The following is a 17112-nucleotide window of genomic DNA, read 5'->3' on the forward strand; positions in this document are numbered from 1 at the left end:
ATTTCACTAGTGTTTTTAGTTATCAATACTTGTAAAGAAGATTGAATGTTAAATGTCAGGTCCCAGAGTGACTCCATTGTCACTACGGCTGGTTTTGCTATAGTCCCCGAAGAAAAAACAGGAAGGGGAGCATCAATAGACTGTGTCAAAGTACTCACTATCTGTGATGGCAATGTTTGTATTGCTAGTTGTTCTTCCAGCCTGGTGCTCCCAGCCGTTTCTCCCAGTGTGGACAGGTTACCTCCCTGCACACCCAGGTCCCCTACATTTGGAGCCTGAGCTGCCGGACTTGACTCCACGCTGTCCCTTCCTGGCTGAGGAGAAGCCGCACGTTGGACGGGGCTCAAGGAGACCCCGTCGACACTGCTGGCCAGCGCTGACGCTCCAGCTCCGACGGCGGGAGAAGAGGCTTGCCTGGGTCCAGGCGCTAACCCCGAACTGATCCAAGGTCGTCTGGTGGTGGAGTTGGGTCCCAGTGGAGGTTGAGGAATTCTCCCGCACCTTCCCTTTCCTTTTCTCCATTGTCTGCAGGGATCCGGAGCCTCTCCCAACAGTGCTTCAATCAGGTAACTGGGCGCATCTGGTGCGATTAAACGCTATGCTGCCATCTTGGATCATACTCTGATCCTTTTTTTATTTTAAAATTGTGGTTGTTAATATCCTACAATTCCTCTTTTAAACCCTAATCTTTAAGCTATGGCAGAAACTTCAAGTTTTAAAACTAGGGGAAAAGGCTATGGAGACTAGCTAATAAAATTTGCTTGCTTTTTTTTTAAATTTTAAATTTCTAACTGTGTTTATCAATAATATGAGTGGAGTGGAGGAGTGGCCTAGTGGTTAGAGTGGTGGACTTTGGTCCTGGGGAACTGAGTTCAATTCCCACTGCAGGCACAGCCAGCTCCTTGTGATTCTGGGCAAATCACTTAACCCACCATTGCTCCAGGTACAAATGAGTACCTGTATATAATACCTAAGCTGCATTGAGCCTGCCATGAGTGGGAAAGCACAGGGTACAAATGTAATTACAAAATATATATCTTACAATTCCTCTCTTAATCTTTAAGTTACCAAGCTCAGAATAGAATAATGTCACTTACCCACAGAGATGTCCTCTTCTCTCAGAAATTCTCAGTAGTTTTACCTTCTGGCTGTGAAGTGAGCCCTTTTGTTGAAACAGCCATTGTGACTGTCAACTCATGGCTCCTAGCTGAGTCTTTATAAAACAGATTGCTTGTAAACTGAGTTTTGAGGGTCTTTATTATAATTGAGAAGCAGTTCTATGAGGGCTCTGTAGGGGTAGCAGTTGTTGCTCTGACTTTTGAGTCTGTCTCTGATCATGATGTCCGGCTGACTGAAGATGGAGGCTAACGGATAATTTACTAGAGCCACCTTGGCCACCCCTGCAATGTCTGTTCCATCTTCTTTCACAATCTTACAGGTTAGGTACAACAATGTATTGCTCAAATCCAAATAATCTTCACTGTGACCGGCTATGTAAAAGTGAAGTGGTGCAGTTTCCAACAAGGCCGATAAAGGCTGTATTTCCACATAAAAGCTTTTTTTGATACTGGTTTGTGTAGGTAACAATTAAAAGAGGTCCAATTCTGATTTAACGCATTCTTCCAAGCTATCGTGGACAAAAGCTCTGATTTTTTTCTCAAAATATATCTTTCAGCTCTATAGCATCGACTCTCTTCTTAGTTTTAAGTTTAGGCTTCTGAGATGTTACACAGTTTGGGTGATCCTTCTAAAAGTGTCTGCCTGCCTCTCTTTCTTTTAAGGGCTTTTTGCATGACCACTAGTCCTGTTCTGGCCTGCTCTGCATTGCTATTCATGTTATTCAGAACGGCCGTGGTGATGTGACCCATTACATCTTTGGATATGTTTCTGGCCGTGCTTTTCACATACAGTTTAACGAGCTCAGTGCCCCTTCTCACCAACAGTAACACTTTCCTTAAGAGACTACTAAACACACCGCCGATCCCCGCTCCATACATAACAGGTGATCCATAAAATCCTGGGAGCCTGTGACCGGCCTGGGCTACATAATAATCTCTGTATGCTGTCAGGTCACCGTTAAGATTTAATCGCTACTATTTTAAAATATTTTGGCTTTCCGGGGTCACAAGTGAAGCTTAAGTATCACCTTCCCATAGCAAAATGAGACCTGTTTGTTCTGATCCGTTTTTATTTCAAAGGAAATAGTATCAATGTGGTTCTTGTTCACAGGGTCATAATGGGGTTTGTTATATGTGAAGGTGACAAACTTATTACTTTTTGCTGCACAGCACAGTAGTGTTACCAAATGATCTGCTACTAACTGATGCTCCACATTAGCTCACATTAGTAGTAAAACCATTAGGTTCTTCTAACCTAGGCATGGCCTAGTGGTTAGAGTGGTGAACTTTGGTCCTGGGGAACTGGGTTCAATTCCCACTGCAGGCAGCTCTTTGTGACTCTGGGCAAGTCACTTAACCCTCCATTGCCCCAGGTACAAATAAGTACCTGTATATAATATGTAAGCCGCTATGAGTGGGAAAGCGCAGGGTACAAATGTAAGAAAAAAAATGATGGCTAATCCATCTTCTGCTTGGATGAGTGCCAGTGATCCTGTATTTGTCATTATAGTTCTGTGCCTGATAGGGTCATAAGAGAGTAATATGGGTTGCTTATCATAGCAATCAGCGATGTCTTCGTTCATACTCTCCAAACTTCCATGCTTGAGTATTTCCACGCTTGAGTAATAATCTCTCCTTACTACAAATGTTTCTTCTGTAAGCCATACACACCAGTAACACTTCAAATTGGTCTTTTGTAACATTGCCCCACATGTGTGGGGATTGTATTTCCTCCAAACCCACTTCCTAAGGGCCTTTTAGATCCAGAGGTTTTGCTAAACATACTGTAAAATTAGAACTGGTGTTTTGCAGAAATAGTTCCGCAGAGGTATAGTTAGGTACTGAAATATAGAACCCCTCATTGTCCATGTTGGTTCTCATGCGCAGCCTTACATGTCTTGTACCTCACTGGCCAGCACCCAATTGTTAATTTTTTTCAAGCCAGCCTCTCCATTTCACTAGACATTTTTTGCTCCGACCCCTTCCTTTTACTTCTAAAACATTTTCAATATGGTAGACCCTGTCAGTGTCAAGATTGATTTTTAATAGTCCTTCGGGGTAAAAAGAACCTTCCATGGCTTCCCCCTCATAATCTTGTATCTTCTGCCCCCTGTTTAACACATCCATTATTATAAATATCTCATTGGTCCATGTCTGTTCATACCCCTTTTGAAAAGTATTACGTGATCACCTTTTGCAAAATGTTTCACGGACATTCCTAGTTTCGCATTCCCTCCATAGATCATTTTCAAGACCTGCAGAGAATTTAAATGCATCACTTCTCTGTCTGCTTGTGGGGGATTCCGTGCCATTGAAATCTAATGCTGCTGATCCACATTGCGAGGCTCTGATCCTACATACAGCTGTCTGCAGAAAAAGGAGGGGAGTGGTTGAGGAGGATTGAGAGAGGATGCAGACTGATTGATCTCACACAGACAAAAACATTGTAAAACAGCATGCTCGATGAAAGCTGAGAGGGGAGAGAAAATTGATTGTAAAACTAGAGCCTTTTTTGCAGCTGTTCAGAAAGAAGGAGTTTACAATGCAGTGTGTATTGAATGCCTTCGTAGCCAGACCCCCCCTCCATGATTTGTGTCTGCTGATTTTTTTCTGAAAAAAGGAATGTGAACGGACTTCTGCCTTTAAAAAAAATGGCTTTAAGGTGAGAGATAAACTCCAATCAGAATAAAATAAACATGCTTTAGGGGTTTAAAAATGTTAAAGCTGTGGGTTAAACAACAAATGTATCCCTTTGAAAGAAAAAAAATTAAAAAAGAAACAGTTGTCTGAGAAGGCTATAAATACCTATTATCTTTCCTGTAAGAAAAAAAGGTTAGCTGTACACATGCCTCAGCGGTTATAGAGTGCAATGTTGGGGACTTTTGATGTCACTTCCCATTACGAGACCCCCCCCATCCAAGTAGTGTGAAATAGGAAGTGATGTGATGTATCCAGTTGTCACCGCCATCTTGAAAAAGGGGCGTGGTTATCCCACCCAAGTAGTGTGAAACAGGAAGTGATGTGATATGTCAAGGGGGGCAGACTCAAGAAAAATGTCAGGAAGTATTTTTTCACGGAGAGAGTACTGGATGCTTGGAATGCCCTCCCGCAGGAGGTGGTGGAAATGAAAACGGTAACAGAATTCAAACACGCGTGGGATAAACATAAAGGAATCCTATTCAGAAGGAATGGATCCTAAGGAGCTTAGCCGAGATTGGGTGGCAGAGCCAGCCGGTGGTGGGAGGCGAGGATAGTGCTGGGCAGACTTATACGGTCTGTGCCCTGAAGAGGACAGGTGCAAATCAAAGTAGGGTATACACAAAAAGTAGCACATATGAGTTTGTCTTGTTGGGCAGACTGGATGGACCATGAAGGTCTTTTTCTGCTGTCATTTACTATGTTACTATGTTACTATGTATGTCCAGTTGTCACCGCCATCTTGGAAAAGGGGCTTGTTTATGATGTCACTTCCCTCAACTTTAATGAAAAGGGTGGAGTTTGAGATAGGCCTATACATAGAAAGGGTGGGGTTTGGGGCAGGGGTATGCAACTAAGGCAAGGCTAGGGCAGAATTATGCAAAAGGGGTGGGGTATAGGTGGGGCTATGATATATTTTGTGACGTTACTCAAGGGGGTGGGGTGGGGCTTGGGCAGAGAGTGGGCATGGCTTAGGCATGTCCTCTTCTGATTGGCTGATAGGATTGGAAGTGGGCATGACCACTTGGCAAAATATGCAAATTAGCTTTGACGAAAGCAAGTGAGATACACTACTCTGGGTGATATTGCGGGAAGGGGGAGATGTACACCTGGGGTACTGTGGGGAGGGGTAGAGAAGAGAGTTACATGTATTTGTGGGTACTGGAGGCTATCTGCATTGTGGCAGAAAATCTACTTAGCTGAATAATTCATCTGGACATCTTTAAGCAGTGACTACCCTGCTTAACAGCAGAATCTTGAAACACAAACTATGTAGGTATGTTATGTCTGAAGATTGAGTTGATTTCTGAAGGCTGAAATGTATATGCCTGAAAATTTACCTTAAAGGATTTTTAGTTGTGTGTAAGTGAAAATAAAACCGGGGGGGGGGGGGGGGGGGAACAAGATGGCTGCCGTATCGGTTGTTTGTTGAAACGCTCAGTGCGTGATTAAGCAAAATCTTTCCTTTCTCTCACTGAAATGCCTCATACCAAGCGTAAAGGAATGTTGAGGATAGTGCCTACACCTACCTCAACTTCCTCTCCAGCTCAACCATTGCTTGAGCATTACTTCCCCGGTACTCCCAAGTTACCTCAGGGAGAGGATCCCATTGTGGGGGGGGGGGGGGGTGTTCGGAGAAGCGGACTCCCTGCCAGGAGAGGAAGTCTCCCTGTCTGGTGTCGAGAGCGGCCCTGGTGGGATACCCCGTCGACTCTGACGATGTGTTGGCTGGGGCGTCCGGTGAGGACCCAGGCAAGCGGTCGGCGATCCGTGGAGATGAGGGAAGTTTGGTTCCCACAGCATTGAACTCGGAGGTGACCCTACAAATGCTTAAGGTGATGTTAGACCAGATTACTACCACTGTACAGAAGACATCAGGTGATGTGCTTAATTTAAACTCTAAGTTTGAAGACTTGAAAAATACTGTAGACTCTGTTAAAAGTGAATTGACAACTAAAGTATAATCCTTACAAAAAGAGGTGGAGATATTGAATAAGTATAAAGAAGTGGCCACTAAAGATTCCATGGACATTAGGAGTAAAATTGAGCAAATTGAGAATTTTAATTGACGCCTTAATTTGCGTTTTTTGAATTTTCCCATTATCGCGGGGGCAACTTTAATAGATACTTTTCGCAGATATTTGTCAGAAATTTTGAATATTCCTGCTGAGGCAACCCCCCGGTAAATAAGATATACTTTATTCCTAAACCCAGAAGAGGTGTACAAGATCTTGAAAAAGATATTCCTGATTTACAAAATATTTCTGATATACTAGAACAATCCTCTGATATTATAATGAACAGAGCTACAATGATTGTTTCCATGGTGTTTGAACAAGACTATAATACTATTCTAAGATTGTACTTCAGAAATTCCAAAACTTTATTTTGTGGTTCCAAAGTGTGGATATATCCTGACGTCACTAAATCAACTCAACAAAAAAGGAATATGTTTCTTGCGTTAAAACAAAAGACTTTAGACATAGGTGCTTCCTTTTTTCTTGCGTACCCATGCAAGTGTGTAGTTAAATTAGGTCAAACTAAATACACTTTCTTTTCACCGGAACAACTTAAAACGTTTGTAGATTCGAAACAGATTAAATAATGTATAACTTGGCCTTATAGCAGCTTTTTGCCTTTAATTTTTTATATGTTTGTATAACTTCTCTGATTCTTTTCCCCCCTTCATCCAAGTTTGAGGTCTAAGAAAGGTTTTACATAATAATGTTGATGTAACTAGACTCTAAATCTTTAGAGATGATTCTCTTTATTTCTTATATTAATTGTCAAATTGTATGAGTATTTGGAGTATTGTAATATTAATTCTACCTGTATTACTGAACAAGGGGATCCTTGATTATTGTGAATTAAAATTATAAAAAAATAAAATAAAACTAGGGACCAAGCAGGGGCTATGGTATTTCAATAGTAAATAAAAATGGGCTGACTAGATGGGCACCATGAATTTACCTGCCACAATATTCTATATTCAAAAATGTAAAAAATGTCAACAGTTCATTCCAACAACATTTCCCATATTGTTTTATGTTGGAGTTTTGCCTGAAACAGAAAAAAAGCTTCCCCAAATTTCAGATTTTTTCTCATGTGATGTTAATAGTACACACTCTTTTCCTATTTTGTGTGCATGTATGAATAGTGTGTGCATTATGGGAAAAAAAGCACATTCTTCCAGAAGAGCATGCACTCTGCAAATAGAGTGTGTTCTTCATGAAAAGTGCATGATGTTTCAGAAGAGTGTACATTTTTTATGAAAGCGTGTGTGCATGACTAAAGATATTGTCTCTGTAATGAAAACAAAGAAAAAAGAACAATATGAAAACTTCTATAAACACATGGGAAACAATATTAAATGAACATTTTTGGGTTGCACACCCCTCAAATTCTGCCCAAGCAGCCCCCATAGTATGGGAGTCCCGGACAATAATGAGGCCTGGCAACCCTGAACTGCAGCTTGTGGAGGCAGAATCTAGGAAATATAACTTACTTTTTAAAAAATCACTACACTGATTCCCTCCACCTTACACTAATCATAGTATTACCTGGTCCCTGGCATCCAGAAAAGTGCATAAGATCTCATCTCTCCTGCCATATAGAAGTCTCACAGTAACAGCCAGTTGAGACTTCAGCCCAGCAGCTGGAGTTGAGGCATTCATGTACTTCGCTGGCTGACAGGAACCAGGCAAGAAGATGCTGACATTGAGGGAGATGACATGGCAACTTTTTAAAAAGTAAGAAGTTTGCCATGCTCTGTCTCTTAGTTTTGAGGGGGATGGAGACCAGACAGGAGAATTGAGAGAGAGAGGGGGAGTTTCTCTCACTGTCATTTCTGCTATCATAAGAGGACCTCAGCAAAATTTTGCTTGGAGGCTCCTCATTTCAACTTACACAAGTCATTTTACCCTCCAATTGCCTTGGGTATAACTAGATTGCAAGCCAATTTAGACAGAGAAATAACTCATATACTTGAATATGTAACTCAGCTTGAGTTCAGATTTGAAAATGGTGAGTAATAGATCTAAAATCCAAATCTATACTTCTAAGGAAACACAATCTACAAAGATTCCAAACTAGCATCCAAAAATTCATACTAGCCAGCTGAGTCATTAAGTTGATACTCTGAGGCACGATCAAAGCAGGCCTGGATGCCTGTATCCTTCCAGAGTCGGTCAATAATATCAGACATTTCTTTGGGCATAGTTCCCTCTTCAATAGTGTCTGCCAAGTGCATTAATTTCCGTGCATCATCCTGAGGCAGAAAATATAGAGATAGTGGTCAATACCTTAGCACATCTGTACATACAGCTAATCACCGATATAAATTCGGCATCCTTAACATCTACGCACTATGACTATGCCACTATATTAAGGGTATAGTCATAGTGATATCTAGCGCTCACATCATGACTTGAATGCTTATATGCCTTACCTGAAAGATAATAAGAAAATAAAAATGATCTCTCACTCAAAGTCAGGAAATGTAAGGTTCTGATGTTATAAAATTGTTGCCATTGGGAATAATAAGACAAATGATGGAAGCACCATATAGCCTGTTCAGCCCAGGAACAGAAGCACCACACAGCTACCTCCCACCATGGAGTAGAAGTTGCACAATCCAAGGCTTAATCTGTGCCAGAAAGATATGGAATGGAGTGGAGGAGTAGACCAACAGACCAATAGCGGCCCAAGTACCAGTGGAACTGGGTTTGACTCCTATAGGGGTATTTCTCTGAGATCTCACCTTTGCTGGTCTTGGCCTATACTAATACTTCAATATGGAGTATATAACCTCTGACCTGTACATCTACGTGTCAGCAAGATCCAGCTTTTCAGTTTATGGAAAATCACTGACAGGCAAACTGTATCCAAGGACATTCTGTGTTACAGTCACCCCTGAGAAGCTGAACAGGGAGTGGAACCACGGCTCCAGAGAGCCTAGCAAGCAGACCAGAAACTATCCATTCCAGGGTCACACAAAACAAAGGACTTTTCTTGCCCAGGGAAAGAGTTGGACAAGATCAGGATTGGTTCCTTGTGGTCACCTGAGGAAGAAGGGACTAAGAAAGCGGGAACTGAAGAAAGTAAGTCAGTCGAGAGTCGGAGACCATCGGAAGAGGGGTACCTGGCAAGAAGACCTGAGATATCCAGCAAGGCTCGGGGAGAGCCAGAGACTGTATTACTAACCTTGTGCACTGCATGTCTGGTGGAAATACCTGTTGGCTCAGCTATACCAGCTCTGTAATAAGGCACAGAGTGACAGGCACCTGTTATCTGCAGAGAGACTCTGCACTACATCTAAGATTGAGACTCGCTGGGGAGTCAGCTAGAGTCTAAGAAGAATTCTGCACTTACCATTGAGAGTCTGCCTCAGAGACCACATGGTGAGATACAGTGATTTACTTCTATATATCTGGGTTGTTATCTGAGATCAGATTGGTTACGTCAGACTCGTGGTCAAGAGATAAGCTGCTAACGACTGTATTTGGCATAAGAATTGTAGTTCAGATACAAATCAGGTTACCTCTTATTCTAATAAGAATCATTGTGTATAGTCTGTATTCAGTAGCAATCTAGTTCTGTTTTATTATCAGTAAGTTCTATATATAAACTTTTCTATTTTGCTAAGCCTTGCCACAGAGTTATTCTATATTTGTATATCTTCTTTGTCTATAATAAATCTAATAATAATATATTTCAGCTTTGGCTTTAGTTTCGTTTCTCTCTTGGAAGCATTGGCTAGGTGCTAAACCAGGTTCTATTCTTCCCTAGACAGAATATTTTGCTGTGGCATAGTTCTGTAATTAGAACCTGGGAATAAATGAGTCTGTTGGGAATTGTTTTCCAATAAGAGTTATTTATGACTACCTACACTCCTATTGCAGCAAGTGACCCTGGGCAAGTCACTTAACCCTCCATTGCCCCAGATACAAAATAAGCATCTGTATATAATATGTAAATCACTTTGATTGTAATCACAGAATCAATATCAAATCCCAATCCGTTTCCCTTTCTTGTGGCTCTGGAAGTGACATCATTGCCCTCACTTTTCTCCCACCCACTGATATCCCCCATGGTACGGCTTCTCTCCCTCCTGTCCCCTCCCAAGCCATTGATCCAGTGTCTCAACCCCCCTGCTCCTAGCGTACCTTTTTAAAAGTTCTCTTCACTTCCAGAGGTCACTGACAATGAGTAAATCCAAGTAGATTACATCTAGCGCATATTCTTTATCCAGTTCTTTGGTCACCCAGTCAAAGAAGTCAATAAGATTTGTTTGGCAGGATTTTCCTTTGGTAAAGCCATATTGCCTCGGGTCCTGTAACCCGTTGGCTTCTTGAAAGTTAACTATCCTTTCTTTCAGCAGCGACACCATTATTTTCCCTACCACCGACGTGAGACTTACCGGTCTGTAGTTTCCCACTTCTTTCCTGTCTCCACTTTTGTGAAGAGGGACCACATTGGCTCGTCTCCAATCCCACGGAACCTCTCCTGTCTCTAAAGATCTATTAAATAAATCTTTAAGTGGTCCTGCCAGGACCTCTCTGAGCTCCTTCAGTATCCTGGGATGTATTTGTCCACCTTCAGATTCTCAAGCTGTTTATAAACTCTTTCTTCCGTAAATGGCACAGTATCCGCTCCATTCCTAGATGTTCCCTCGGCAGCCGACTGCGGTCCTTCTCCACGATTTTCCTCTGTGAACACTGAAGAGAAGAAATTGTTTAGCACGTTCACTTTATCTTCATCACTCTCCACATAGCCATTCTCATTATCTTTCAGTCTCGCAAGTCCATTCCTATCTTTTCTCCTTTCTCCATTATATCTGAAAAAGGACTTGTCACCTCTCTTTACATCTTTAGTAATTTTTTCTTCCGCTCACACTTTTGCTAACTGTATTTCCCTCTGCTTCTTTGAGTTTAATCTGATAATCTTTTCTGTGATCCTCTTGTTGCATTCTTTTGTATTTCTTGAGCAAAGCCTCTTTTGCTCTTATTTTTTCAGCTACTTGTTTGGAGAACCATATAGTCTTCCTGGTTCTCTTGATTTTGTTTACTTTCCTCGCATAAAGATCAGTTGCCATATTTATAGCAGCCTTTAGCTTTGACCACTGATTTTCCACATCTCCTACGCCTTCCCATGCTAACATCTCCTTCTTCAGGTATTCCCCCATTTTATCAAAATCAGTATATCTGAAATCTAGTACTTTGAGTTTTGTGTATCCACACTCCACCTTCACCCATATATCAAACCATATTGAGTGATGATCACTATTACATAGTTGGGCACCCACCCAGATATTGGAAACACTTCCTCCATTCGTGAGCACTAGATCCAACATCGACCCTTCCCTCGTGGGTTCTGTCACCATTTGTCAGAGCAAGGCACTTTGACAGGCGTCCATGATCTCCCTACTTCTTTCCGATTCTGCAGACGAGACGTTCCAATCCACGTCAGACAAATTGAAATCTCCCAGCAGCAGTACCTCCCTTTTTGTACCAATCTTTTGAATATGTTCTATCAGATCCTTGTCTAACTTCTCCATTTGTGCCAGAGGTCTGTAGATAACCCCCGTGTGGATACAGATTCAGTCTTCTCTTTCCAGGATGATCCACAAAACTTCTTCCTTTCTGCAGGTTCCCTGCATTTCAACCACTGTGATATTGTCTCTCACATACAGCGCCACTTCCTAAAAAGATTATAGCCCAACATAGTCACATCCCATTTATGGGAATTGTTGAATCACGTCTCTGTAATAGCAACAGTATCCAAGTTTTCTTCAAATATCAGGGCTTGCAGGTCTTGAACCTTTTTACTTAGACTATGAGCATTTGTGTTTCCATGTGTTTAGTGAGTTTAGGTGGTTTTCTATATTTACATGATCTCTCCCTCTGCCATCATGTTTATTCTGGGGGTAACTTTCCGAATTCCCTTGTTCCCTTTTGTCACCCGATTCTCTAGTTTAAATGTCTAGAAACATACTGTCTGAATTTCTCCCCAAGAATCCTTTTTCCCATCACAGAAAGATTTAGCCAGTGGTGTGCTGGTAAATTTTTAACAACAGGTTCTCTCCCGGTCCACCTCTGCGCCCCCCCCCCCCCAAATTGCAGAGCTGGCTATACCCGGGGAGAGAGCCTGGGGGGACAATGCATTACTCTCTCTGGGAAAAATTTTTGTTTTAAATGCGCCCAGGCTCCAATCTAATTCATGTGGGATAAAATGCCGTAAATAAGTAAGTAAGTAAATAAATAAATAAATAAATAAATAGATAGAAACTCTTAACATTGAGCACCTGATTCCCATAACATGATGTCTGTTTTAGAAGGCCTTTACCAGGAGAGAAAAAAATCTCTGCACCAATAACAGGGTTAGATGTCCCTATAACCAGCCCCTCCAAATGACACACTGATTATAATTTATAACAAATTACTTCTCTACCTAAGAAAAGTTATTCCCTTATTATACTTGCTCTGTGTACATCCCTATGCACAAGAGTGCCAATTTTAAGAATTTAACTTTTTTTTTACAGTATCCTCCCCACCCCATCTACCTATTACAGACCTCCTCCCGATCCCCAGAACTGAAGGGTCCAACTACCAATGCATACCTGAACGCAGAATCCCTGGTGGTCTAGTGGATTCTTCAGGACAGGAAAGATCTCCAGTCTTTCCTGCCCGCTGCATGCGCTGACCCTCCTCCTGCCGCATGTTCTTTAAAATGGCTGCCGAGACTTACAAGGGTGGCCTCGCAAGACATCTCCTTCCTCTTTCTTCCCTCCCCTCCATCCATATGCATCTCCTTCCTCGCTTCCCTTTCATCCATCCATGTCCAGCATTTCTCCTCTGCCCTCCCCTCCCATCCATGTCCAGTGATTCTCCTCTCTCCCCTGCCCTCTTCTCCCATCCATGTCCAGCGATTCTCCTCTCTCCCCTCCCATCCATGTCCAGCGATTCTCCTCTGCCCTCCCCTCTATGCCCAGCAATTCTCCTTTGCCCCCTATCCTCCTCTCCCATCCATGCACAGTGACTTGCCCCAGCCTCCACCTGCCCCCATTTTTAGCCCCCAAGTTCCAGTTCCAACCCCAGCACTGGCTCACCTGCCTGCTCTCAGCTCCCCGGTAGCCCTCCTTTCCTTCCTGCTGCCGCCCTGCATTTAAATATTTTATTTTACCTCAAGTCGCGGTGGTGGCACTGAAAGCATCAGGCTCAGCTCGCCTCCAGCCTTCCCTCTCAGTGTCCCGCCTTCTTCTGATGTATTTCCTATTTTCGCAAGGGTGGAACACCGAGAGGGAAGGGAAGGCTGGAGGCGAGCTGAGCCTGCTACTTTCAGTGCCACCGCCATGACTTGAGGTAAAATAAAATATTTAAATGCAGGGCGGCGGCAGGAAGGAAAAGAGGGCTATCGGGGAGTTGAGGGCGGGCAGGTGAGCTGGCACTGGGAGTCTGTGACTGCAGTTCATGGCGGGGGTTGGGAGGGAGGAGAGGCAAGCCGGCTCACAAGATGCCAAAAACTTTGGTGTGAGCCGTCTCCAGCACACCACGGGATGTAGCGCATCATTACAGTACAGCCTGTTATTTTTCCACGTATTACCCCATGCTCCTATGTATCTAAAACCTTCTTCTTTACACCAAGACTCAAGCCACTTATTGAATTCCACTGCTTTGCGTAGTCTTTTCTCTCCATTCCCCCACATAGGAATTACTTCAGAAAAAGCCACAGTCCAAACCAAGATTTCAGTCCTTCCCCAAGCTTCTGGAACGCTCTCTGTGCTGTAAACTTGCTATTGTTTAGCCACGTCATTTGTCCCCGGGTGAATTACAACATCAGTGGTTGAAGCCTTGCTCTCTTCTTGGATTCTACACAAAAACAATATATTCTACACAAAAAAACATATTCCTTATAAATACACATACTTGTCTACTAGAATTAGGTAAACTAATGGAAATGGTATAATGCAAGACTAAAATTAACTAAACCCCTTTCTTTTGGAATGACTGGGCATAAAAAAAAGGTGTTTGGACAATAAACAAGATACATGATGTAAAGGCTAATGACTTTCTCTTGTTTTTCTCTCTCATCTAGCCTGGTTTTTAAATGGTTACAATTATATCATTGGCTCCTAGCCACTTCTCAATTGCCCTCCCCTTGTTCCTTCTCACCCAGTACTTCCCTCGCCCTTAATTGTCTTGTCTGTCTGTATTTTTTAGATTGTAAGCTCTTTTGAGCAGGGACTGTCTCTCTCTGTGTCAGGTGTTCAGCGCTGCGTGCGTCTGGTAGTGCTTTACAAATGCTAATAATAATATCATTGTTTAAAATATTGAATATTATACGTTCTACAAAAAATGAGCCTCCAACTTTGTACACTCTTTTGAAAACATTATTCTATAATGGACATGTAGCCTCCTCGCTCTACAAAATATGAATTGCTCATCACTTTAACAACGGGGACAACATCTGATTCCTTTTGGAAAAGGGTATAAACCAACTCCTATCCCAATCACAAAAGGAACCACCTTTGGATTTCTACACTGAAGTCAATAGATTCAGCAAGTTCACTTCAATCAAGGAAACTACATGCTGAAGGGTTGTTGTCAACAAATCTTTGCTGGCACTGTAATTCACAAATTGGAACCTTATTGCATATATTATTTTAATACCCAAAAATACAATCATTCTGGTCTTCTGTATGGTCTACTATCAGCAAAAGTTTCAACATAGATCATCCTATCCTATCATCCATTATCATCTTCAAATCCCACTCACCTACTCTAAACCTGCTTCTAAAGCATCACCGTCTCTTCAATATTTTAATCACCATCACTCAAAAACACATCTTATCTAACTGGAAGGACTCCAACCTTTTGAATGAACACTTTTGGTGGCAATCTCTATTATAATGTCAGAAACATGAAACAGCCTCAGCAAAAATCATGGGTCACTGTAATGGAAGTGAATTTTAAAGATTGTTTTTCATCTCTGTCTTGACCGACCAGTGCACTCGGGGTCTGTATTGTTGATTAGAAGTAATTCTGTTTAAAAATGATTGTTTATAAGTTGGAATGCAGAAGATAAGACACAGCTCTAATTAATTTGGTATGTGAAGGGGAGGATGGCGCTTGCTTCCCAGGTCCAGCCTGGCCACCTGGATTCATATTAGACAAATGAAACCTTTATTAGAGGAGCTAAAATCTACAATGATTAAGGTATATAAAATGATTAGCTATATACACACAATGATTAGAAACAATCATAAACAATCATTACATCACTGGTCTCTACATCTAAGCAATGCCAAGAGTTGGGGAGCATGTGACCACGCTCCCACAGTATGGCTTGTTTACCTAAACAGAGAAGTATTCTGTAATTTTCCATAGAAGCATTCTGTAACTTTCCCTAGCTCTGAACATGAGCTCAGAGCCTAATAAAAAGGAGGGCTTGTCACAGCAGAGTAGGGGCTCATCTGTGAGTAGACGTACTGCACAGAGGATCTGTTCCTGGTCCAAGAAGCTCCTGGCTTTCGCTGTAATGGGCCCCCCCAGCTGATGATAAGAGCCTGGCTGCTGTAAGGACCAGTGATGATTATATGTATAGTGTATATTATTGCTTCCTTTACTGGTCTAAGAACTCTTGGCATTGCTTAGATATAGAGTCCAGTGATGTAATGATTGTTTATGATTGTTTCTAATCATTGTGTGTATATAGCTAATTATTGTATACACCTTAATCATTGTAGATTGTAGCTCCTTTAACAAAGGTTTCATTTATCTAATACGAATCCACAGTAATTATTGAGTAGTCTGTGTTAGTGAGACAGGCTGTAAATCCATAGCAGTTCAGTCACATACAACAAAAATGTTATAGGATAGGTCTCTTTTGACTTCTTTTCAACATTGTTCATAATACTTTCTACTTTATATACATTTATAAGGTTTAGCACACTCCCTCTGCTAAAATATTTCATATCTAATTCTGCAGATCTCATATTAATCCCACCTAAATGCCCCGGGAACAACAAGTTTAGTAATTTTACAATTTATGACTGTTAAATTTTGTTTTTTTTTTTAATTAATGTACTCATTGCTTGTTAAGATCGTGTTAGATTGATCGGGAGCCCTTGTGCCTAGGCTGAGGCCTAGGAAAGACCTTGGTCAAGGCCTAGGGTAGACCAAATAGACGCTACACAGCAACAAGGGCCACGAGCCCAGCACAATCAGGGAAACCAACAAGCACCACCAGAAATGGGAAATAGATGACTCATATGGGCCGCAAGGCCGAACGGGAACCCACTCGTACAGCGTAGGGGCCGCAAGGCTGAACTGGAACCCAATCATACACTATGGAAGGGGAAAGGTCAATGAGAAGTTCCCAGAATGGACTGGCACTCGGGCGGCGCACACCAGTACTAGGCACTGATACAAAGGAAAGGACGACAGACAAAACAGGCAGATACAGATACTAACCACAGGGAGAGAACTCAGACAAAAGGCTACACAGTAACCCAGGTAGCAGAAGGCAGTTCCCACAGTAGGTAAAGGGGTAAGGCAGAGACAGAGCGAGACTACTACTAGTTCACAGGACAAACAGGAGCAGATCTCCACAGATACTGCCGAGAAAGGATAAGACAGACTGAAGAGAGGGAAATGCTTAAATACACCAGGCAGAAAATGACCAGAGCTCACTAGAACCAAAAACAGACACTGCACACAAAGGGTAAAAGCAGACTAAAGGGAAAGGCCACTTCTAAATACAAAGTCAGAAAAGGAACAGTGCTCACAAAAGCCAAATAAAACAAACACTACAGACAAAAGGTTAAAGCATGCTAAAGGGAAAGGCTGCTACTAAATACACATGACAAAAAAGGAGCAATGCTCACAAAAGCCAAATAAAAAAACACTGCATACAAAGGGTTAAAGTAGGCTACAGGGAAAGGCTGCTTCTAATTAAACGAGTCAGAAAAGAAGTAGAGCTCACAAGAGACAAATAACAAACACTGCACACAAAGGGTTAAAGCAGGCTAAAGGGAAGACAAAACAAAGAAAGAGTGTTCTTACCAGGACTCAGCCAGCACACACAGCCAGGCAGGGAAGGGAAGGCAGGCAGAGAGAGAGAGCAGACACAGCTGCACAGAACCAAAGTAATCATGGATGAAGCTGGCTACAACCGACACACTGAACAAACACAGACAAGGGAAAAAGGCAACCAAACACAGAGAATAAACCTCTTTGCCACGAGTACAACTAAGCAGGACAGTGAAAGCTCACAGTTGCTAGAGATAATGCTATGTAGG

General features: G+C 42.1%; 1 protein-coding gene across 1 annotated transcript in view; it reads right to left on the bottom strand.

Annotated features, from left to right (window-relative positions):
* Positions 1-17112, bottom strand: part of LOC115459118 (guanine nucleotide-binding protein G(t) subunit alpha-1-like) — a gene marked incomplete at its 3' end in the record, with an annotated part of 84386 nt that overhangs the window by 48558 nt on the left and 18716 nt on the right. The window contains exon 4 of the mRNA XM_030188988.1: positions 7925-8082. Coding sequence (XP_030044848.1) covers positions 7925-8082 — 158 coding nt within the window. The remainder of the gene's footprint in view (positions 1-7924; positions 8083-17112) is intronic.

The sequence above is a fragment of the Microcaecilia unicolor genome, unplaced genomic scaffold (assembly GCF_901765095.1).
Source record: "Microcaecilia unicolor unplaced genomic scaffold, aMicUni1.1, whole genome shotgun sequence".
Classification (NCBI taxonomy): Eukaryota; Metazoa; Chordata; class Amphibia; order Gymnophiona; family Siphonopidae; genus Microcaecilia; species Microcaecilia unicolor.